Below are 25,599 nucleotides of genomic sequence, written 5' to 3'. Positions count from 1 at the left end.
GACTCAAAATTCCTACCAAATCTAGGAGTATCTTCTTGTCTTGAGAATGATCGTGGATGATTATCCGAATACGGTCTTTGATTTGGAAATCGGGTGGGTGACCCATTTCGATCATTCACGAATCTGTTCTGTGCATGAGGTCTAGCATAGTTGTTGTTCGAACCTCCAGAACGTTTGTCATTCTCAACGCCTTGAAAGGTGACATGATTTTGTCGTCTGTGAGGGGTTTTCTCACGAGTATCATGTCTTTGAGGTACATATTCTGATCTGTCCCCACGGTTAATAACAGCGGGTTTCTCCTCTTGATCCTGATTTTGTTGTGATTTAACATTTGGTTTAACAACTGGTTTTACTTCTTGTTTAATCACTTTGTTTTTCTCAACCTTTTGATTTTTACCATTTACCTTTTCAACATTAACTGATTCATTTTGTGGTTTGTCAACAAAAGGTTTCTTTTGAGCAGGATCAACAAGTGATTTACCCCTGTCATCTGAACAGTCTGCTGCTAAGTGTCCTTTCCCACGACACTTGTAGCATTTGCGAATTTTCGCAGCGTTCTTCGGACGTTCCTCATGATCGGTCGAAGATGAAGAGGCATTGGTGGGATTTTTCAAAATTTGGTTCACAAACTGAGAGTTGGAACCTGTTTCAATTTTTACTTCTTCTTTGATAAAATCCTCCCCTTTAACAAACTCGGTTTTAGGGACATTTTTCAAAGCCTTTTTATTTTTCCCACGTGACTTTGGTTTTGATTTCTCATTTTGAACTTGATTGAAAATTTCCAAAATCTTGGTGCTTATCAAATTTTCAATGTTTTCAAGATTTACTTCATTTTTCTTTGAAACTCCACTCATCTTCGACTGATCTGAGTCAGTAACTTCATCTGGCTCAGATTCTGACTCACTTTGTGGTTCAACCGTTAGAGGAGTCTTTGGCACAAAATTTGCCAATTCAGGGTCAATGCTTGGCATCGATGTATAATTATGGTTTACCGGAGGAGGCACCTTGTTATAACCAATGCCAAACATTCCTTCCTCAGATTCTTTGAGACGTTGGCTGTTAATACAGAAGTTCATCACTTCGGATGAATCCCTGAACTTTTCGATCTTTCGTTGCAAATCTAAAATCAGATTATCTTTTTCCAAAATGATTTTTTCTTTTCCAAAACACAATTTTGATTCATTTCAAGTTCAGATTTTAATTCCTGATTTCTAAGATTACCCACAGCCACAAGTCTCTCAAATTCAGAGATATCATTTTTCAGTGCTTTTATCTTAATTCGGTGTTCTTTATCCGAATTAGACAAAACAGCAATGAGTTCTCTGGATTTTTCTAAATCTGCAATTAAGTTTGTGTTATGAAGTGCATATCTATCAATCTTAGTCACAAACTCAACACATCTAGCACAACGCTTATCTACAGAAGATGATTTTACCTCAATGCCAGCCATGAATGCACAAGCCTCGTTTTCTACGGAGTTTTCTTCCAACCTTTTAGCTTCTGCATCCGCAAATTGCTGCATTTCAGCTGTGGAGATGTTGAATTCAAAGCCTTATCCTTTTTCTCCATCTTCTGTCTTGCTAGGCTTCTCAACAGTCTCTTCGATCGAAGGACTTTCATTCTCAGTAACATTCCCCGAATCCAACTCTTCCCCAAGAACTTCAGCCACAACTTCAAGCTCCTCAATGCTTGTCTCTTCAACAACCTCTTCATACACTTCTTCGTTCACAATTTCAGCTATAAAAGCTTGTGACACAATAGCTCCTGAGATGTCTTCCAAAGCACAACCCCAGTCATAAGGCTCAGTCACATTTTGTAGAGGTTGAGCCACCATAGCATTGTTTGTCGAAGGTGTAAGATTTTCAGACCCACTTGAACGAGCACTTGAGTTGGAGGCAGCATTTGATGCATTGTTTTGAGGTCTTGAATAGTTTCCTCGGGAGTTGTTGTCTCTGTCAGATCTTTCCATCTTCGGCTTTCGACAATCTCGTGCGAAATGCCCGTAGATCCCGCAGTTGTAACACTTTACCTTGGACATGTCGACCCCCATTCGAGTCTTTGTCTGACCTCCTATGAACTTCTTACCGGTCTTCAGCAGAAACTTCTTCGCTCTACTGACTAGCAGTGCCATATTGAGCTGTAGATTAAGTTCTTCCATCTCGTCTTGATCTATCTGATCAAAGTCTTCATCGAGACTTGACGGTTCAACGAGTTTCCCAAGACAGAAATTCTCGTAGGCAGTCATGAAGGACGCCAACAGACCCATATTTTCTTCAATCAACTTCAAACCGCTTGCATCTATCTTAGGAATGTTCACACTTGTTCCTTGAGATTTCTGAGCGCCACTAGAAGAGTACATCCCTTGATTTGAATTGGTTGTTCCACTTGAGCTGACTGTGTTGCTTATGAAGGCGTGTTCACTTGCATGACCTTCATTTTCCGAATACAAAGCAACACCGACACCACCATTACTACCCTTATCCGTTGGTTTCGAAGCCTTATATAACTGAGGATCTTGGATCTTCCCGAAATCAGATGCTTGATCTTCCATATTCCAAGCATAACCCCTCAGCTTCTGAACAGCTTCTTCCAATGTAAGCTCTTCGTAGAGAACACCTTCTCTGATCAAAGCGGTGTACATATTCCATTCTCTCGAAAGACAATTCAGAAACTTCTCAACCTTCTCGAATTCAGTGTAGATACCCTCTTTACTTCTATCAAGTTCGCTCAGCAAATGATAAAATCGATTCACTGTGTCATCGAACGATTCATTCTTCAAAGCCTTGAACACAACGAATTGAGTCTTCAAACGTTCGAGACGTCGTTTCTTGTATATTTTGTTTCCTTCATATCGCTGGATCATACTATCCCACAATTCCTTTGAGCTATTTCTCTTACGGAACGTATGAAGTATAGATTGTGTCATTGCCATCGTTATCATTGACATTGCTTTCTCTTCACAGTCATAAAACTTCTTCTGGTCGTCAGTAAGCGCCAAGTACGTATCAATCGTCAACGTACGTACTGGAGTAGCTCCACATCCTTTAACAATACACAACCAGATTTTGATGTCTTTTGCTCGAACATATCTTTCAAAACGCTCCTTCCACTCAGGAAAATCAAGTTCGTTGATTAACAAAGGAGCCGCGGTAATTCCAGCTCCAATAGCGTATATTTAAGAAGTTCCCAGGGACAACTTGCCAAAGCAACCAACAGGTGTGCGGAATCCACCTGATGATCAACCACTGTAGATGAAACACAAGAATGCAAGGATTTGAGAGAGAAATCAAGAATACACAGAGTATTCTTGATGAAGATGAATGACGTCACTCACACAAAGCGCCGCCAGACAAAAGAGAATGATTAGGGCACAAAAATTCACACAGAAATCTCTGTGAAAGCACCGGATCGATGACATACATCAAACATTGCACTTGATTCAAGACATGAAGAACAAAATATGAAGAACAAGATAGAAAGATGTAGAAGATGAACTCTTTATTATGAATCAGTCATCACAGATTACACAAACCAAAGGAGTATACATCATCTACAAGCTGGTTTAGATCACAAAGATCTAAACCCTAGCTTTCTCTCACTAACACATAGTCTCTTTCTCTCTAGAATTCACACAGAAGAGTGGGAGAGGTGCACCCAGCTACAAGAGTTGCACAAAGCTTTCTCTAAAATCGTTTCCCTAATCTACACAATACACACATATATATAGGCTAGGACTAAACCTCGGACAAACCAATTCTCCACCAAAACTCAGACAAAAGTTTTCCCAAAACTTGGACAAGTTGTCCCTAGGAACTTCTTAGGGACAAATTCTCCCTAGGGACTTCTTAGGGAACAAAACTCTGACTAACAAAAACTCTTTCAAAACTTGGACAAGTTGTCCCTAGGAACTTCTTAGGGACAAATTCTCCCTAGGAACTTCTTAGGGAACAAAACTCTGACTAACAAAAACTCTTTCAAACCTTGGACAAGTTGTCCCTAGGAACTTCTTAGGGACAAATTCTCCCTAGGAACTTCTTAGGGACTAAGTTTGGATACTTGTTCAATAAAGACCCTAAATATTGGAAGCCATGCACTTTTCACCCAAAGTGCATTAACAACTCCCCCTTGATCAATGCAGGTCTTCATGTGGTCTTGAATTCTTCGTTATGGTTGACTTTAACTTGGACTTCTGCTTTGGTTGACCAGAACTGATAAGCGACAGTTACCCGGCAGGAACTGCACTTACAGTCTCCCCCTTAACTGTTGCATCAGTTCTGTGTGGCATTGATAATCTTCAATCACGGATACTGCACTTAGAGACTCCCCTTTAACTGAAGATATCATGTCAGCTTTCAACTTTGGCTGAGACTTGATCTTTCTGGTAGAGCACAACGATCTTCAACCCTTCTAATTAAAGACTTGCTGACGATCACTTAAAGCCGCTTTGAGAAACCCGAAGAATCCAACATCAAACACTGTAGATCCTCCCCCTCAAACTACTCCCGAATCAAATTAACGCGAACCGACCTACAACCACATGTAGGAATATCGCTCGATACATTAATCTTCAAACCTAACCGGTAGCAGAAAGAAAAATTGGATTTCCAATGCCCAATCTTGAACACTTCAAACTTCACAAAGACATGAAGCTCAGTGCGATAAGTTAATAACAAACTGAACTTTGTAAAAGTACATCCACCATCTTGATCAAAAGTCTTCAACCCTTCATGTATGATCTCATCTCATCACGAATCTTCATGAATCAATCTCCTATCTTCGCGAATCCCCTGAATCCCCGATGGCTCTCATCTCCGACCTTCCCCTCAAATCAAGAAGCCCCACATTATTTCGAGACCAGAACTAATCTCCTCTACTCTAAATAAGGCTTTGTCTGACAGTTAAAGGGGAGTCTCTAAGTGCAGTATCCGTGATTGAAGATTATCAATGCCACACAGAACTGATGCAACAGTTAAGGGGGAGACTGTAAGTGCAGTTCCTGCCGGGTAACTGTCGCTTATCAGTTCTGGTCAACCAAAGCAGAAGTCCAAGTTAAAGTCAACCATAACGAAGAATTCAAGACCACATGAAGACCTGCATTGATCAAGGGGGAGTTGTTAATGCACTTTGGGTGAAAAGTGCATGGCTTCCAATATTTAGGGTCTTTATTGAACAAGTGTCCAAACTTAGTCCCTAAGAAGTTCCTAGGGAGAATTTGTCCCTAAGAAGTTCCTAGGGACAACTTGTCCAAGGTTTGTAAGAGTTTTTGTTAGTCAGAGTTTTGTTCCCTAAGAAGTTCCTAGGGAGAATTTGTCCCTAAGAAGTTCCTAGGGACAACTTGTCCAAGGTTTGGAAGAGTTTGTGTTAGTCAGAGTTTCTCTTGTCCCTAAGAAGTTCCTAGGGACAACCTTGTCCAAGGTTTGGAAGAGTTTTGTTAGTCAGAGTTTTTGCTTTGTCTGAGTTTTGTATAGATTAGATTTTGTCTGAGTTTTGTGGCAAAAACTCTGTGTTGGCTTTGTGCTTTTTGTTTTGTCCGGGCTTTCTACTTAGTGTTGAAAGTCCGGGTTTCACCTTGTATATATAGGGTCGTGCCTCCGGCGTTGTTACTTTGAAGAAATTAGAGTGCTCAAAGCAAGCCTACGCTCTGATACCACTTGTAAGGCCTCCTAATCCAAGATCTCACTCAGCCAAAGCAACCAACAGGTGTGCGGAATCCACCTGATGATCAACCACTGTAGATGAAACACAAGAATGCAAGGATTTGAGAGAGAAATCAAGAATACACAGAGTATTCTTGATGAAGATGAATGACGTCACTCACACAAAGCGCCGCCAGACAAAAGAGAATGATTAGGGCACAGAAATTCACACAGAAATCGCTGTGAAAGCACCGGATCGATGACATACATTAAACATTGCACTTGATTCAAGACATGAAGAACAAAATATGAAGAACAAGATAGAAAGATGTAGAAGATGAACTCTTTATTATGAATCAGTCATCACAGATTACACAAACCAAAGGAGTATACATCATCTACAAGCTGGTTTAGATCACAAAGATCTAAACCCTAGCTTTCTCTCACTAACACATAGTCTCTCTCTCTCTAGAATTCACACAGAAGAGTGGGAGAGGTGCACCCAGCTACAAGAGTTGCACAAAGCTTTCTCTAAAATCGTTTCCCTAATCTACACAATACACACATATATATAGGCTAGGACTAAACCTCGGACAAACCAATTCTCCACCAAAACTCAGACAAAAGTTTTCCCAAAACTTGGACAAGTTGTCCCTAGGAACTTCTTAGGGACAAATTCTCCCTAGGAACTTCTTAGGGAACAAAACTCTGACTAACAAAAACTCTTTCAAAACTTGGACAAGTTGTCCCTAGGAACTTCTTAGGGACAAATTCTCCCTAGGAACTTCTTATGGAACAAAACTCTGACTAACAAAAACTCTTTCAAACCTTGGACAAGTTGTCCCTAGGAACTTCTTAGGGACAAATTCTCCCTAGGAACTTCTTAGGGACTAAGTTTGGACACTTGTTCAATAAAGACCCTAAATATTGGAAGCCATGCACTTTTCACCCAAAGTGCATTAACAACTCCCCCTTGATCAATGCAGGTCTTCATGTGGTCTTGAATTCTTCGTTATGGTTGACTTTAACTTGGACTTCTGCTTTGGTTGACCAGAACTGATAAGCGACAGTTACCCGGCAGGAACTGCACTTACAGTCTCCCCTTTAACTGTTGCATCAGTTCTGTGTGGCATTGATAATCTTCAATCACAGATACTGCACTTAGAGACTCCCCTTTAACTGAAGATATCATGTCAGCTTTCAACTTTGGCTGAGACTTGATCTTTCTGGTAGAGCACAACGATCTTCAACCCTTCTAATTAAGGACTTGCTGACGATCACTTAAAGCCGCTTTGAGAAACCCGAAGAATCCAACATCAAACACTGTAGATCCTCCCCCTCAAACTACTCCCGAATCAAATTAACGCGAACCGACCTACAACCACATGTAGGAATATCGCTCGATACATTAATCTTCAAACCTAACCGGTAGCAGAAAGAAAAATTGGATTTCCAATGCCCAATCTTGAACACTTCAAACTTCACAAAGACATGAAGCTCAGTTCGATAAGTTAATAACAAACTGAACTTTGTAAAAGTACATCCACCATCTTGATCAAAAGTCTTCAACCCTTCATGTATGATCTCATCTCATCACGAATCTTCATGAATCAATCTCCTATCTTCGCGAATCCCCTGAATCCCCGATGGCTTTCATCTCCGACCTTCCCCTCAAATCAAGAAGCCCCACATTATTTCGAGACCAGAACTAATCTCCTCTACTCTAAATAGCAACTTAATAAGGCTCAATCTTCAACTAGTCGTCAACCGAGAATTCAGCTTCATCATGTCAACACTTGATTAATAACATAAACACACGTGACAAAAACTCCATCACACACGAGCTATTTCACGCACAAGCTTTATATTTACAAAGAAAACAGGAACTTTTTTTTTACTCCCCCTTTTTCTTTGTAAACAATACAAAAATCCAAACAAGTCTTATTTTCTTCACCTCCTTACTTGATCCGGACAACATAAGTACCATAAAACTTTTCGATAATCCGAAACCGACTTCAAGTCTTCAAACTACGCATAATTCTGACTCTTAGTTAGTTATCCGGTACCCCAGGTAACCCGGAATAACTAGAAAAACTCGGAACATGCACAACTCGAAACTTCCGAACTACACAAGCTTCTAAACTTAGTTAAAAATCTGGTACCCCAGGTAACCCGGAATTCTAGAAAATTTGGAACTCGTAAAACCCGAAAGCTCTTGAAACCTCGAATCAGATCATCGGAATAGTACTTAGAGTACAAAGAAATTCAGAACAAGCAAAGACATCCGAAAAACCCATAACCGATCACCAGTTCGTTGTAAAACCGTTCGAAGCTCATTTTCCAAGCCTCGCAACAGAACCGGTTTCCTGATCACCCCGTTCATCCCCACTTGCAAGCATCGCTCCCACACTTGTTCTTCGGCGCTCGCAGTCGCAATAATCAGCGGTCGATTACGGCTACGAAACTTACGAGTCCGTGTGGCAACTTCAAAGCCGTCCATCTCAGGCATGTGGAGATTCGAAATCACGACGTAAAACGGGCTCATTGTGGGCCCGAGCGAGCTCAAGCACTCGAAACCCTCATTGATAAATACCAACAACATCTTCTGCGATTTCGCACTACCGTCAGCCACCAACAGTTTCGCAATCACCGGACACTTCAAGTTCAAACCCTCACCAAACTACGCCGTTTCATTAATACTCAACTTCTCCGGCTCGAATACCACAACCTGCTTCGGTATCCCAAACGACACCGTGTCACCGTCTCTCAAAAACTCGGAAACACAATGACTGTTATAAGAGACTGACACTCGGAGAACAGAGGCTCAAAAACAATCGAAGTAACAGTTTTACATAACCTCGGAACAGAAACAAAACATTTCACATAAAAAAAATTCGGAGCAATGAGACCAAACTTGGAGAGTTTAGTTTTATAAACTCGGAAACAACAGTTAACAAAAGACAACCTCGGACCAACTGTTTGACTTTGACTGTTTGAAAAGACAATCCTCGGACTGAAAAGTGTTTCAAAAACTCGGAGCTGAATTTGGGTCAAAAACTCGGAATGTATAACTCGGTAACATATGGACAGAAGTTAAAACTCGGTAACATATGGACAGAAGTTAAAACTCGGGGCTGTTTAACAAACAAACAAAAAAACTCGGAGCTTTTGAGTAAAAACAACATATCACGGACCTGTTACTGTTTAAAACAACATATCACGGATTAAAACAGCATATCTCGGACCTGATTAAGACCTCTAAAACTGAAAAGCTTGATTAAAAACAAACTTGGACTGCAGATTTAAAAGCATACTCGGAACAGTTTAATAAACCTCGTAACATCATGAAGTTTTGAAAAACTCGGTACAGCATGATGAAACTCGGAGATCATCGTGAACCTCGGAATCTTAATCGCTGTCAAAACAGTCACAAAACTCGGAAAATCCATTGAAAACCTCGGAGACAGCCTAACAAACAAACAGCCTCGGACCATTGCAGAAACTCGGAGAGTGATGCTGTAAAACAGATGAAACTCTCATCTGTTAACAAACAGATGAAAAACGGAGCAGCAGCCGGTTAAAAAACTCGGTCCTGCAGAAACTCGGACCAGACAAAGATTTGTAAAACCCGGACCAACTGGAATTGCCAAAACAAACTCGGAGGTCAAAACTCGGAGCCAAGTGAACAGTAAAACTCAGACTGCAGTTGACTAGTTGACTGTTTTTCAGAAGTCAAACTTGGAACAAATGGAAATAATAAACTCGGAGTGTGACCCGGACCTGAACGCAAAACCTCGGACCTGGAAGCAAAACCTCGGAACAGATGGCACAGAGTTTTACAAGACAAAACTCGGTCAAAACATTTATGATTCAAAACAAAACAGAAACTCAGAGCTTAGAATTTAATAGACCTCGGAGTTGAAAGCAAACCTCGGACCGTTTGTTTCACTTTGACGGATTGAAAAACTCGGGACAGTTGAAATTTTAAAACTCGGAAATCAGTGAACTGATTGAAACTCGGACACACTGTTTAATGTTACTAGATAAAAACTAGGAGCAACCGTTTGCCTTATGAAAAGCTAACAAAACTCGGACAGGCCACACATCAACAAAACTCGGACAAGTATAAAGAAACTTGGACAAGTATAGAAACTCGGACCATTCAAGTAAAACTCGGATCACACAGAACTGATGTCTGAGTTTTTTATTGTTTCAAAATTCGGACCAGCACCTGATTAAACAAAGATAAACCTCTGACTTTTGAATAGAGGTTAAACCTCAGACTATTGGAAACTCAGAACACTTAAAACCAAAACTCAGACAATTACTCAGACAAACTGAAGCTCAGAAGAATCAACTCTCCGGACTTTCTCCCTAGTGTGACTTCACACTAGTTCACCAAAACCCCGGAAGCAACAAACACAGAGTTTTAAAAACTCAGACAAGATTAACACTAAGAAAAACTCGGACAGAGCAAATTTTGGATCAAACCTCACATCTGCAACAACTTGGAGAACAAAACAACCACGAACAGCTTCATTTTCTTCAACTTTTCTGCAAAATCTTCAAGTCTTCAAGATGTTTGGCGGAAACAAACATCAAATCAAGAGCAATGGTGATTCGGATGGCGGTTAGACCATTCTGAATCGGTAACCATGCTCTGATACCACTGTGAAAGCACCGGATCGATGACATACATCAAACATTGCACTTGATTCAAGACATGAAGAACAAAATATGAAGAACAAGATAGAAAGATGTAGAAGATGAACTCTTTATTATGAATCAGTCATCACAGATTACACAAACCAAAGGAGTATACATCATCTACAAGCTGGTTTAGATCACAAAGATCTAAACCCTAGCTTTCTCTCACTAACACATAGTCTCTCTCTCTCTCTAGAATTCACACAGAAGAGTGGGAGAGGTGCACCCAGCTACAAGAGTTGCACAAAGCTTTCTCTAAAATCGTTTCCCTAATCTACACAATACACACATATATATAGGCTAGGACTAAACCTCGGACAAACCAATTCTCCACCAAAACTCAGACAAAAGTTTTCCCAAAACTTGGACAAGTTGTCCCTAGGAACTTCTTAGGGACAAATTCTCCCTAGGAACTTCTTAGGGAACAAAACTCTGACTAACAAAAACTCTTTCAAAACTTGGACAAGTTGTCCCTAGGAACTTCTTAGGGACAAATTCTCCCTAGGAACTTCTTAGGGAACAAAACTCTGACTAACAAAAACTCTTTCAAACCTTGGACAAGTTGTCCCTAGGAACTTCTTAGGGACAAATTCTCCCTAGGAACTTCTTAGGGACTAAGTTTGGACACTTGTTCAATAAAGACCCTAAATATTGGAAGCCATGCACTTTTCACCCAAAGTGCATTAACAACTCCCCCTTGATCAATGCAGGTCTTCATGTGGTCTTGAATTCTTCGTTATGGTTGACTTTAACTTAGACTTCTGCTTTGGTTGACCAGAACTGATAAGCGACAGTTACCCGGCAGGAACTGCACTTACAGTTTGTATAACAAGGTTTAGGTTCGTCATCCTCCGAGAGGGACCTACACAAATATTTAATTGATTAAATGATATTAGATAGGGGAAACATGTACTGATGGGGTGGTGGTCCATTGGTAAAGATAAAATTTTTAAACACCTTGGGAGAAAGAGTTCTTGGGTTCAAGTCTCACATACCATAGGAATAAAAGAGATTTGCCATTCAAAAAAAAAAAAGATGGGGGAAATATGCAAATATTCATTAAAGGTAAAATAGTCATTCTAAAAGTAATTTTAATGAAAAGATGAAATATGTAATATATTTTTTTTGAACAACAAACATGTAATATATATATGAGTTAAGAAGGGAAATATGTAATTGTTTTTTATTTTATTTGAGAAAATACGTAATAAACTAGCAGCTTATGAGAGGAAATATGTAAAAAAAACCCTTAAAAAATATAACCCGTTAGTCATGTATTTAATTAGATTATGAGTTTAATTATCATTTGTGGACAAATATTTGAAAATAATAAAAATATTTATAATTTCGAAACCACATATTACTTTTAACTTAAGTTTTAATCACCAATGGTTATGAAAATATAAATTTTCATTCAAAGAAACTTTCAGTTGCTAGTTTTGCGAGATAAAATTTTATTGAAGCGCAATTGGACCAATTCAATGTTAGTCCTACAAACTTGTGGAGAATTTAGAAGGGTGGCAACTGCACTAAATTACATACATGTACATACAAAATCACACGAATAAATATATAAAATTCAGATGTATCTTTCTTTTAGCAAATTCCAAGGTGCCTCCACACAACAAAACTTTAACGGTTTATAAATAAAACAAAAACCGGCCAGCTTCTGATAAATGTGATAAGATACATATAGATTCTGTTAACTCTTTCTCTGTTAGCATGATCACATATTTACTTTAAGGGTTGTTTTTCTTGAGTAACTAATCGGCAGTGGCAATGCTGCTTCAGCTAAATGTGATACTGATCGGGATACTGATTGCGATACTGTCAACGACAAAGGCAGAATCCCAAGTAGCTCAGTCCCTACCTGGCTGCCCAGATAAATGTGGAAATATTACAATTCCATATCCATTTGGAACACAAAAGCGCTGCAGCTTGAGCGAAGCCTACCAGGTAAACTGTAAGAATTTAAGCGTCCCCAAAGCCAATTTTAAAATCTTAAACATAACAGTAGATGGTCTAATGTATGGCTTGTTGCCAGTGGCCCATCAGTGTTACAACAGCACTGGCAGTATAAACCAGTTACAACACAACATAAAGCTGTCTAGGTTCCGAATATCAAGCACACTCAACCTCCTTACGGCAGTTGGGTGTCACGCTAATGCCGCCCTCAAGGATCTGAAGGATGGAAGCTACGTAAGTGTATGTATATCAAGGACCAGTTGTAATGGTTTAGAAAATGGTTCTTGTTTTGGCCAAGGTTGCATGCAAGTACCCCTTCCTTTTAGGCTCACAAAGTTTCGTCTTCATGCACAAAGAGTCACAACGAAAGTAGGGAGTTGGAGTTTTAATAACTGCACATACGCGTTTCTTGTTCAGAAAGATCAATACACATTTCATGAAACTGATCTTGATAAGATGCACAATAGGTCATTCCCAGTGGCCCTTGAATGGACAGTTGGTAACACGAGTTGTAAAGAAGCAAAGAAGAACAAAAACAGTTATATCTGAACAAGTTATGATCCCCGAACATCATAACACCTACTAAAAATATCTAATAGCTAAGATATGTAACTAATACTTGAAATTAGACTAGATTGTAACTAATTTAGTTTAACCTATGCTAGACCCCCCCCCCCCACCTACCTTACGGCCCACACATGGCCTATTTGATAGATTTTATTTCATTTGTTTATTGGATCTTGTCCCCCCTACAAAGACATATTATACAAAGGTTAGTGTAAGAATATGGTTATAAGTAGTAACCTTGTGATCTTGAGCTCATTATCTCACACCCACTAACACACACTTCTCCTTCCCTCTCCTTGCTCCCATTCTCGGCCGAAACCCATCACACCCACCATCACCATCATTTGATCTCCTTCAACCATTACAAGACAATACAAGAGTGTTAAAGTTCAAACAAAGAAGCTTGGAGCTTTTGGATCTTGAAGGACCTTTCTTATTTGCTTTTATCCACCACATTTCTTCACTTGAACTTCCCTAGTCTTGAAATAGTGGTAAGAACTTGGATCCTTGCATTTTACATGTTGTTTAAGTGGTTAAAGTAGGTTACTTGATGATAAAATTAAAGAACACTAAGAAACTTGAACTTGAAACATGAACATAAGCTAAAGTTATGAAGAAATCATGTTGTTTAATGTTGATATGCTTGTTGATCACTGTTTGTTAGTAGAAATGATGTGAATCACCATGTAGTCTTGCTAGATCATGATTAAAAACATGATCTAGCAAGATGAGAAAGTAAAAATGTTGTAGGATGATGGAATCATCCACACATAAACTATGAACTTGAATGAATGAATATTTTCTTGAAAAATAAATATCAAAGTAGGTTATAATCATGTAGATCTAAAGATCTATGAGTGGTTTTTCGAAAGAACCAAGTGAAAAATATAAGTTTCATTAAAACTTGGATCTTACATAAACTAATCACATTTTGGTGGATAAACAAGTGTAGAAACACTTGTATGACAAGAAAATTTCATGAAGAAATATTTTTTAGAAGATACGATTGGAAGTTGTAAACACACAAACTCTTTAAAAATAAAGTTTTTAAAGAACTAAGCACATTTTAAAAGGTAACAAAACTTACTAAGGACACTAGTAAGTTACTACATATTTTTATAAATTTTTAAGTTAATGAGTTTATAGTTTATGCTTGTTTTTGACAAGTTTGGTAAGTAGAGGTTATATATTGTTGATTGAGAATTGTTTGAATGAATTTTTGAAAAGAAAATGATATGCTAGTAAGCATGGACACCTCCATTTACAAAGGAAACTCTGGCGAAATTTTTCTAAGATTTCAACACTTAGAAAATATTTTTCTAGCAAGTGTTTACAAACGTATTTTTAACCTTGTTTTCAAAATAAACTTCGCCATGATTTTTATTACAAAATACCAAGTGCCGGAGGTTGATTTTTGTAAATAAAATTTGATATATATATATATATATTTAGAATATATATATATATATATATATATATATATATATATATATCTTATATTAGAACACTTGTGTGGATATTTGTTTATTTGTGAGATAGTTATATTATTTTAGGGTAAAATAATGTGACTTAGCGATATAACTTGACAGTTGAATTGTGTGGTATGTGATAGAAAGTAATGAGTAAATAAACAGTACGTAGGACACGTGTTATGCATGAAAAACTGATTGTTATGTGTACCTTATTAGGACGTGCTTGATTTCCTGATTATTAGAGTAACTAATCTAACCGAGCAAACCAAGGTGAGTTCACACACTTTCTAAGGCATGGGATTCCCGGTGGTTGGGAATGGGTTAAAGAATTTAAAACGAAATCTACATATTCTTCTTGAGTAGGATATGTACGGCCATCCTCCGTAGGTAGGATGCCAATATTAATCCTGCGTATTCTCCTTGGGTAGAATACGTATGTTCGTCCTCCTTGGGTAGGACAACAACCTTAAAACTTACTAGACAAAACTCTATCATGAAGTACCTCAATTTATATCAACTTAATCGCCGAGGCCAATGGCGAGCGGGTCATTAGTTAATAGCGCTATTAGGTTTAACAAACCTCACACCGTGCCAGTCGGACGAGCGTGTACTAATGGACTATGGCAAACTGTCAGTGATGATAGACACTGATGTAGGGCACAACTTATTTTTGTTAGTAGTCGATATGGTACGGTCTAGTGGTTCACAAGGGAAAGCCCCCACTGATCATGGATATGGTTTGGGTAATAAAGAATGACCTGGTTAATTATACTTTCAACTACGGGGTAACCCCCACGGCAATTACGCCAACGAAAGACAAACCACGTTTTCGGAAACCACTTAAAACTAAACAACCAAAGGTGAACTCACTCAACTTTGTTGTTGACTCGTTGTTACATGCCTTACAGGTCGTTAAATGCTTACAGAGCTTGCACGAGGAGGCGGTTGTTGTGGAATATGGATCGTTATGTTCCGTGTTAAAAGTTTAATCCTTATAAACTTATTAAACCTACGTTTTGGACTTTAAACTTATGAACTATGAACTTATGTTTTGGACTCACGTTTTATGCTTCCGCTGTTAACTTAAAGTCAATTACTTTCTTTAGGTCACCAATTATATTGTGGTTGGTTTTATTTACTTAATTACGTTGTTCAATATGATTGGTGGCTCGATCCTGGTCATGTCACGCCTCCAAGCGGTAATACTCCGCATGGTGGATTTTGGGGGTGTGACAACTGACACAAATGGTCACTTTTGTCAAAAACTCAAACACCCAACCTTACTTTTAGACTACTTTTTCAACAACAAATCATCACATGTGCAATTTTGTCAACTTAATATATAATAATCATTAATCACAAACACTTTGATTCAAACAATACACAGATCAAATACCAATGTATATCAAGAACAGTTTGAATATTCCAAGAACACTATAATGATTCTGGCCAAACTTATCAACAGATAAAATTTTAGTGACCCAAATTTTTGCTAAAACTTTCAATAAAAACCCACAATAACATACATGCATGTAATATAACAAGGTTTCCACTAAAACAAGAAGCAAAACATAATGATTTTCAAGGTTTTGAAAAGAAGTTTTTCAGAAAAATGATTTTCAACAAGAGCATAAACTGAAATACACTTTCAAAATCTATCAAAACATGAGAAATAATTCTGAACCCAATTTTTTTGTGCAAATGTTCAATAAAAATCCTTTCTTAGCTTGTATAAATGAAAACTAACAAGATTTTTATAAGAAGAATCAGCAAAAACACAAGATTTTCAAAGATTTAAACCTGATTTTTCTGAAAATATAAACTTTCTGTTTCCAAAATCAAGAACAAATCTGGAAACACATGAAAATCTACTTGGTTTTAACAAGGAATCGAGCCAAACGCTCTGATACCAATTGTAGGTCCACCCGGAGGATCGAGTCAACCTCTATTCCTGTTTTCCGACAAACCCGTGAGTGCGGAATCCAAACGGGTAAGTTAAACCAAGTTACGAACACAAACACAACGATTCACCGATTAACACTCCAATGTATTAATCTAGAAAACGGTTACAAAGCAATGTTTACAAGATGCTTTCATAAACTCTCAGTGTGTGTGTGTGTTCTCTCAAAGTCTATGCAGACTCGTACCGTGTTCTGTCTGTTGTGTGTGTATTTATACTAACATGCTCGACGAAATCAAGAAGCTGACGAAATCCCTCGGCGAACTTGGATTTCGTCGTGACTCATCTGGACGAACATGGTGACTTCGTCACCTGTGAGATTTCGCCAAGAGGACTTCGCCACACATGAGGTGTTTCCATAACAAGGGATTTCACCACAAGTGATTTCGTCACATGTTGGGCTTGGGCCATGGGCTTAATCATGTTGGGCCAAACACAAACAGAACATATAAACATAATCTAAAATGCAAACTGCACACACGCAGTTGCATTTATATCAAACATTACGAAGTAACTAGCATACCGAGTCAAGACAGGAGGATGTCTTGACTATGGCCTTCACTTCGTAGCCGAGTTGAACCGAGCCGAGCCGTATCCACATAATATGTATCAACACATTTAATAGTCCATTAAGAGTAAAATAGTCATTCTAAGAGTAATTTTAATGAAAAGGGGAAATATGTAATATATATGAGTTAGAAAGGGGAAATATTTAATTGTTTTTTATTTGGAAAAATACGTAATAAACCAGCTTATGAGGGGGGAATATGTAAAAAAACCCCTAAAAATATAACCCGTTAATCATGTATTTAATTAGATTTTCAGATTTTGAGTTTACTTATCATTTGTGGACAAATATTTGAAAATAATAGAAATATTTTCTAATTTCGAAAAAACATAATACTTTTAACTTAAGTTTTAATCACCAATGGTTATGAAAATATGAATTTTCATTAAAATAAACTTTCAGTTGCTAATTTTGCGAGATAAAATTTTATCGAAGCGCAACTGGACCAATTCAATGTTAGTTCTACAAACTTGTGGAGAATTTAGAAGGGTGGCAACTGCACTAAATTACATACATGTACATACAAAATCACACGAATAAAAATATAAAATTCAGATGTATCTTTCTTTTAGCAAATTCCAAGGTGCCTCCACACAACAAAACTTTAACGGTTTATAAATAAAACAAAAACCGGCCAGCTTCTGATAAATGTGATAAGATACATATAGATTCTGTTAACTCTTTCTCTGTTAGCATGATCACATATTTACTTTAAGGGTTGTTTTTCTTGAGTAACTAATCGGCAGTGGCAATGCTGCTTCAGCTAAATGTGATACTGATCGCGATACTGATTGCGATACTGTCAACGACAAAGGCAGAATCCCAAGTAGCTCAGTCCCTACCTGGCTGCCCAGATAAATGTGGAAATATTACAATTCCATATCCATTTGGAACACAAAAGCACTGCAGCTTGAGCGAAGCCTACCAGGTAAACTGTAAGAATTTAAGCGTCCCCAAAGCCAATTTTAAAATCTTAAACATAACAGTAGATGGTCTTATGTATGGCTTGTTGCCAGTGGCCCATCAGTGTTACAACAGCACTGGCAGTATAAACCAGTTACAACACAACATAAAGCTGTCTAGGTTCCGAATATCAAGCACACTCAACCTCCTTACGGCAGTTGGGTGTCACGCTAATGCCGCCCTCAAGGATCTGAAGGATGGAAGCTACATAAGTGTATGTATATCAAGGACCAGTTGTAATGGTTTAGAAAATGGTTCTTGTTTTGGCCAAGGTTGCATGCAAGTACCCCTTCCTTTTAGGCTCACAAAGTTTCGTCTTCATGCACAAAGAGTCACAACGAAAGTAGGGAGTTGGAGTTTTAATAACTGCACATACGCGTTTCTTGTTCAGAAAGATCAATACACATTTCATGAAACTGATCTTGATAAGATGCACAATAGGTCATTCCCAGTGGCCCTTGAATGGACAGTTGGTAACACGAGTTGTAAAGAAGCAAAGAAGAACAAAAACAGTTATATTTGTAAAGAAAATAGTATATGTGTAGACTCTCTTGTGAAAGTGGATCAAGGTAACCCAGGGTATACCTGTAGTTGTGCTAAAGGTTACCAAGGAAACGCATACCTCCCGCACGGTTGTCAGGGTATATTAACGATTGTTTGTTTAGATAATACCATCAATAAATATGAGTAAATACATGCAATATTGAAGCCAATTTGCGTTGTTTTTCAGATGTCAATGAGTGTGAAGGACCTCAAAATGATTGCGTATACGGGGTGTATGGATGTCTTAACACGAATGGGAGCTACACTTGTTCATGCCCCTCTGGGATGCTTGGTGATGGTAGAGAGTCTGGGAGTGGCTGTACTCATATAGAAGCAAAGTCACTTAGAAGTTTCTTATATATCGGTGAGTATATACTCGTTTTTTTAAAACCCATTTCCTTGATTAGTTGTTATAATTTTGTTTGTCCAGTCTTGAGCTAGCATATTCATAAAAAAAAAAAAAATAAATGCCCAGTCTAGGGCTCCATCCATCTTGTATGATGGCTTGTTTGTTAAATGTCCATCTTGTATGAGTGAGACAAACATAGTCTTGTGCTTTAGATATACAACTTAAAAAAATGATACTTACAATAGCTCACTCATTGAGGTTAACCAGGTTCAGGTTAGACAAACACAGATCGAGTCCGCCATACTTGTATGTTTACCGGCCAAGGCTTTTTATAAGTATTCATGAACTTGATTGTAAATAAATGTGTTCTAAATACAAAAATATATTGAATGGCAGCCATCGGCACAGGCCCTGCAGCTTCAATTGTTCTAACATTTATCTTATACTGGGGACTCAAACAAAGGAGGACAATAAAGAATAAGGAGATGTTTTTCAAGAAAAATGGTGGCTTAATTCTGCAGAAAATTCTATTTGAATCAAAACAACCCTCCCACAAGGCTAAGATTTTTGCAGCAAGAGTTCTTGTAAAAGCAACCAATAACTTTCACAAAACCAATGTCATAGGTCAAGGAGGCTATGGTACAGTTTACAAAGGGACATTAGAAGATAATACAAGGGTTGCCATTAAAAAGTCCAAGTCGATTGATGAGAACCAGATCGAGCAATTTATCAATGAAGTGATCATGCTATCAGAAGTTAGCCACCCAAATGTTGTCAGACTCTTGGGTTGTTGCCTAGAAACACAAACTCCTCTTCTAGTTTATGAATTTGTAACCAACAAGACTGTCTTCCACCACCTACATCAAAAGGACTGTGTATCTTCCATGACATTTGAAAGACGACTAAACATAGCCACACAGACTGCAGAAGCCCTTGCTCATATACACTCAACCACACAAATCATTCATAGAGATATCAAATCATCCAATATACTTTTGACAGATGACTATACTGTTAAAGTTTCTGATTTCGGGATATCAAGGTTCATTCCTATGGATCAGACTCACATACAAACACTGGTGCATGGGACTCTTGGGTACATAGATCCTGAGTACTTCCGCTCAGGAATTTTGACAGAGAAGAGTGATGTGTATAGTTTTGGGATGGTTCTTGTGGAGCTGATCACAGGAAGAAAGGTCTATTCATATGATGGAACTGAAAGTGAATTGGGTTTGGCAATGTTTTTTGTTTCATCACTAGAAAGGGGTTGCTTGATTCAAATTCTTGACGATCAAGCAAAGAAAGAAGGAATCAGTGACCATATTGATTATGTTGCCAAGATTGCAAAAGACTGTATCCAGCTAGAGGGCAAGAAAAGGCCTAATATGGAGGTAGTGAAAGAAGAGCTTGAAAAACTGAGACAATCTTTCATAAAGAGTTCTCCTGGTGAATCATGGTCATCTTCTCTTGATTGATTGATAAAGGCTGCTCTTCTCCAAAATGGATAAAGGTGAGAAGCAATTGGATGGACTTTAAGGGGTAGGAGAGAAAAATTTTTGGATGGTCTATGTGATTTGGTGAAATTTCACCTATAGTCCTCAACTTTTTAAAATACCTATAGTCCCCAACTTTTACACATTTGTTTTCTCGGATAGTCCCTAACATGAATGAGGGTTTTTTTTTTATGTTAAGTGGGTGTGAAATTACTAAAATACCCTTACTATTAAAACAAAATAAATTAACTATGTATTAAAGACACACACACACACACACACACATATATAGGGTGGGGTTCTGCTACAAAGTTTAAATCTCCTAAAATGTGTACAAATATATAAAACACCATAATTTCAGCTCTAAAACACACTCAAACCCACAAATAAAAAGTGAAGATTACTAAACACTATATTCAAACCTTAGCAATCCATAAAAAACTCCAAACACACCTTCGTAGAACTATGAATATAAAACACAATGTGGTAATCAACATAAAACACATAATTTTAGTCATTGGATATTCAGAGCCTTATCATCCAAAACAGAAAACAAAAGACACGGATATGGTGTTTTAGTAATTTTTATTATATTATTTGTGGGGTTTGGGTGTGTTGTATGACTTTTTACACTTTTTAGAAATTTTGGACTTTGTATCCAACTCCTAACACACACACGTGTATATATATAGGGGATGGTTCAAATGAAAACCACTTTTATTGTGAAAACTCGAAAACTAACTAAAAAAAGCCTAAAAAACACACAAAAAAATTTTTTTTTTTTTAATTTTTTTATAAAAATCGCTAGTTTTTATATATAAAAAAAACTTTTTTTCAAAAAAAAAAAATTTGTGTAGTGCACATGTGTAATAATACACATGTGTAGTACACATACATATGTGCAGTATTACACATGTGCACTACACAAAAAATTTATTTTATTTTTTTTTTTGAAATTTTTTTTAAATTAAAAAACCTGCGAAATTTTGATTGCAAAAAAAAAATTAAAAAAAAAATTTTTTTGTATGTTTTTTTGGCTTTTTTTAATTAGTTTTCGAGTTTTCACAATAACTAGTGGTTTTCATTTGAATCTTCCCCTATATATATATATATATATATATATATATATATATATATATATATATATATATATATATATATAGGGCAAGAATAAATTGAAAACGCTCATGAGTTAAAGAAATCCTGAAAACCTAATAATAGCCATTGATTAAAGTGGATGGATGGCTAGGATGAGTGTTTGCATATCTAATGCTTTTTATCCCTTCCTCTCATTATTAAAATAGATATGGTGTACATAAAGGGTAAAATGGGAAGAATTTTACACTTATTTGATACATACAAACAAAAATTTTGCATGTTGTAAGATAACTAAGTACAAAATGTCAACTTGTGTTTTGATGTGAAATAAAAAAATGTAGTCCACAAAAAGGTTATTAATGAATGAGTCAGACTTGTTAAAGCCATGTGCTTTTATTTCATTTTTTTTTCCAAAAAAATGTGACCACACTAAAAAAATATAAACTTTCACGTATAGTTGCAACATCGGCTAGTTTTTTTTTTTGTTTGTTAGAAAAAGTTGACTAATCATCTTGTTTTACCTTCTATGTACCATTTTACAATAGGTAAAATATGTTACATTATCTGTACCCATCTTAATCTTATTAAACGCTATATTTTACGATGATCACCTAAAGAAACTGTTACATTATATGTAACATTTTAAAAGAAAAAAGTAAAACAAAAAACGTTACATTTTCTGTATAATTTTGAGAAATGTAAACACCCAGTAAGATTCACATAAATGGTATTTTTTATATCCATCAAGCCTCAGACATCTACATCAGATGTAATTCTCCTTTTCTATGCTTTTACTTCTGATGTAAACGCACTTTATTTCTGTAACATAAAATGTTACATATAAACATATAATTTTTACCTGATAAATTTTATGTCACATATGTAACAACCACTTTTTTTGTAACACAAAAAAATGTAACAAGACATCTTTGTTTCTGTAACAGACACTTTATTTTTACAATAATCTAAAAAAGTGTAACAATGCACTTTATTTTCAGTAAAGGGCATTATTTCTGTAACACAAAAAATGTAATAGACATTTTTACCTTGATTGTTATATTTCTAACACAAAAAAATGTAACAACACATTTTGTTTCTGTAACAGTCACTTTATTTTTACAATAATCTGGAAAAAATATAACAACACACTTTATTTTTATAATAATCTAAAAAGTGTAACAATGCACTTTATTTTCAATAACAGGCATTATTTATGTAACACAAAAAATGTAACATGCATTTTTTCTTCGATTGTTACATTTCTAACACCCGATTACATAGTGTTACATAAAAAATGCCTAGATCTTGGAGGTTCGTAATTAAGACGCAAAGAATTGTTAATGAGAATTGTTACACCACAAATAAACTTCATTAACAATGATCCAATATAAGTAATGTAACTAGCAATGTTACAAAGTGTATATAAAAATATAACTTCATTAACATGAATCCAACAACAACAAATTTTTTAGATTGAATCATAAAATCAGTAATAAAAAAACAACATATCCAGAAAACAAGAACTTAAAAACATTCATTTTCTTGAACAAAAAAATAAAAAAATGTTGCAGATCTACAAAACACAAAAAAATGAAGATCTACAAAATACAAAAAAATTGCAAATCTGAAAAAAAAAACTGAAAACAAACATACTTATGGATCTGGAAGATCTTTTAGATCTGGAACATTATGTTCAACATCGAACATCTTTTGGATCATCTTCAGCATTGAACTGTCATCAGAAACATCATCTTCAACATTGAACATATTAAACCGGATCTGGAGCATCTTTTGTATCTGGTAGCATCTTTCCGGAGCATCTTCAACCAGAGCATCTGGAGCATCTTCAAACATCATCTTTTGGATTTGGATCATCTTTTGATTCGGAGCATCTTTTTTGGTTCGGAGCATCTGGATGATGATCTTTTCAACTGGATCATCTTAAGGATTTAGAGCACTTTGGATCTGGATGATGATCTTCAAGATTAGGAATAGAAGATAGAGATATAAAGAGAGAGAGAGAGAGAGAGAGAGAGAGAGAGAGAGAGAGAGAGAGGGGATTGTGATCTATGTAAAGAGAGAAAAAGCCAAGTATGTAATGACATAAAGAGAGAGAGAGAGAGAGAGAGATATCAAACTTACACTTTTTTGACACATGTAAAATGATGTAAATACCCCTCTCTTATGAACTAACTACTTTTTGTACATTTTTCATTTCTTCAAAAATAAAAAAATGTGATGTTACATTTTTTGCTATGTACCGTAACATGTATTCGTTTGAGAAAAAAAAGAATGTAACAACTGTCATTTTTTTAGCACAAGACTTGTTACAAAAAAATGAAAGTATATTATGTTGCAAATACAAATTTTCTATTAAAAATGAGATTGAAAAAGATAAACTCATAAAAACTGATGTGACTATTATATAAATAAAATAGTTGCATTTTATATGTTACACATTTTTAGAATGAAATAGTTCCATGTTATATGTTACATATTTTTAAGAGAATAAAAGAGTTGCATGTTATATGTTACACATTTTTTAGAATGAAATAGTTGCATATATGTTACATATTTTTAAGAGAATAAAAGAGTTGCATGTTATATGTTACATATTTGTAAAAAAGAAAGGGTTTCATAATATATGTTACATGTTGCGACTGAGATTGATTATCTAATGAAAAAATAGAATGTTTTGATGAACACCTTTCCCCCTTAACAAAAACTGTAAAAAATCTTCAACAAAAAAAAAGAACTGTGCAAAAAAAAAAAAAAGATTACTCGATATGGCTAGATATATTAACTTAATATAAAAAACACTTAAACATGGAGAACAAAATAATTAAAACATAGTATGGCTAGCCTAAAAAAATACATAATAAAAAGAACACACAACACTATTGTCGTACATGTGCCAAAATACAAAATACATCCGTGTAAATAGATGTATGAAATAACAATACATGTTGTTTTGGATATGATAAGCTTGTTTTAATGGAGCATGGGATGAGCATGTTATTGGTATTTAAAAAGAAGCATTGGAATCTCTATCTTACAATGATGCCTTTGCTTAGGGTTTGATGAAAGTTTGAAACTTAAAAAAAAATAAAAAACAATGTACCTTGGAGCATGCATTTAATGAGGAGTGTGATGGTTAACATGTTGGACTTCTCAAATCCCATAAAGTTTATCCTTGTGCAGTAAAAAAGATCCTAACAAAAAGTATGTCAGGCAAGGGAATTACATACATGCCCTCAACACCCTTTTCAAGAGCTGAGACGTGGCACTCTCGTGTCCATCTAATGGGTTTTCTGAGTTTTCATAACTAAGGTGGGTTTTCTCATTATAATTAGCCTATATATATATATATATATATATATATATATATATATATATATATATATATATATATATATATATATATATATATATATATAGCTTACGTAATGTACGATTAGGCCTATTGTATGATAACCGGCCTATATACATATATATATATATATATATACATATATATATATATATATATGTATATAGGCCGGTTATCATACAATAGGCCTAATCGTACATTACGTAAGCTATAACCACAACCATCAGATCATCTCATTTAAACCCCGTGCTTAACTAATTTACGTCATTAAATTAATCAAATTAAAATATATATATATATATATATATATGAAACCGCCAAGGTTAAAATCGTCCATTGCGAAATCAAACCCCCTGATAATCAGCAAAGAATACTCACAATCATACCGTAAACCCAAACTCAAAACATTGCATTCTTCTTCCCCGTTCCGTTCTACTTACCGATGCGATTCAATGAAGATTGATGAGTTTTGAGAAACGGAGCAAGGCCAACAACGATAGACCACAGTCAAAGAAGATGAATCTAGGTATTGAATGACATATGCCATTTTGTAATGGGGTTTACAGTGCCTTTGAATGACATATGTGATTTTCTATAGTTAGCTTTGTTTAGTAAGGTTTTGTCTGAAACCTATGGTCTTATAAGATTACGTATTGTTGTTAACTACGATTTTGTTAGGGTTTTTGTCTGGTACGATTTTTTATGAGGTTTTGTATGATTAGGTAGTTTTGGTAATGGTTAGCTGATACATGTGCGATATTATAAAGGGTTTTGTATGAAAAAATGCGATTTTATATGAATATCTTTGTTTGTTAATGTTTTTTGTCTGATGCATGCGATTTTATAAAGTTATTTTCGTCTAGGGCATGCGATTTTATATCATTATGTAGTTTGTGGTTAGCTTGTAC

General features: G+C 36.1%; 1 protein-coding gene and 1 long non-coding RNA gene across 2 annotated transcripts; both read left to right on the top strand.

Annotated features, from left to right (window-relative positions):
* The first annotated feature begins 12,058 nt into the window (after positions 1-12,058).
* On the top strand, positions 12,059-15,418 carry LOC118483336. The gene is made up of 2 exons (XR_004870415.1): positions 12,059-12,299; positions 15,256-15,418. It is a non-coding gene; the product is annotated as an uncharacterized LOC118483336 (long non-coding RNA).
* Positions 15,419-17,626: 2,208 nt separating this feature from the next.
* LOC110887058 (putative wall-associated receptor kinase-like 16) lies at positions 17,627-20,290 on the top strand. Its single transcript, XM_022134964.2, has 3 exons — positions 17,627-18,479; positions 18,569-18,745; positions 19,127-20,290. The coding sequence occupies exons 1-3, from the start codon at positions 17,627-17,629 to the stop codon at positions 20,203-20,205; spliced, it is 2,109 nt and encodes a 702-aa protein (XP_021990656.1). The 3' UTR covers positions 20,206-20,290.
* Positions 20,291-25,599: the final 5,309 nt, after the last annotated feature.

Source organism: Helianthus annuus, chromosome 10, assembly GCF_002127325.2.
Source record: "Helianthus annuus cultivar XRQ/B chromosome 10, HanXRQr2.0-SUNRISE, whole genome shotgun sequence".
NCBI lineage: Eukaryota > Viridiplantae > Streptophyta > Magnoliopsida > Asterales > Asteraceae > Helianthus > Helianthus annuus.
Note: the sequence above shows the minus strand (reverse complement) of the source record. Positions and strands in the feature narration are given on the sequence as shown.

Bases quoted from the DNA above. Each gene is read 5' to 3' on its own strand.
- LOC110887058 (XM_022134964.2), top strand. From the start codon at position 17,627: ATGCTGCTTCAGCTAAATGTGATACTGATCGCGATACTGATTGCGATA. The intron at 18,480-18,568 runs GTATATTAACGA...GTTGTTTTTCAG, and splicing joins CCTCCCGCACGGTTGTCAGG to ATGTCAATGAGTGTGAAGGA. The intron at 18,746-19,126 runs GTGAGTATATAC...ATTGAATGGCAG, and splicing joins TAGAAGTTTCTTATATATCG to CCATCGGCACAGGCCCTGCA.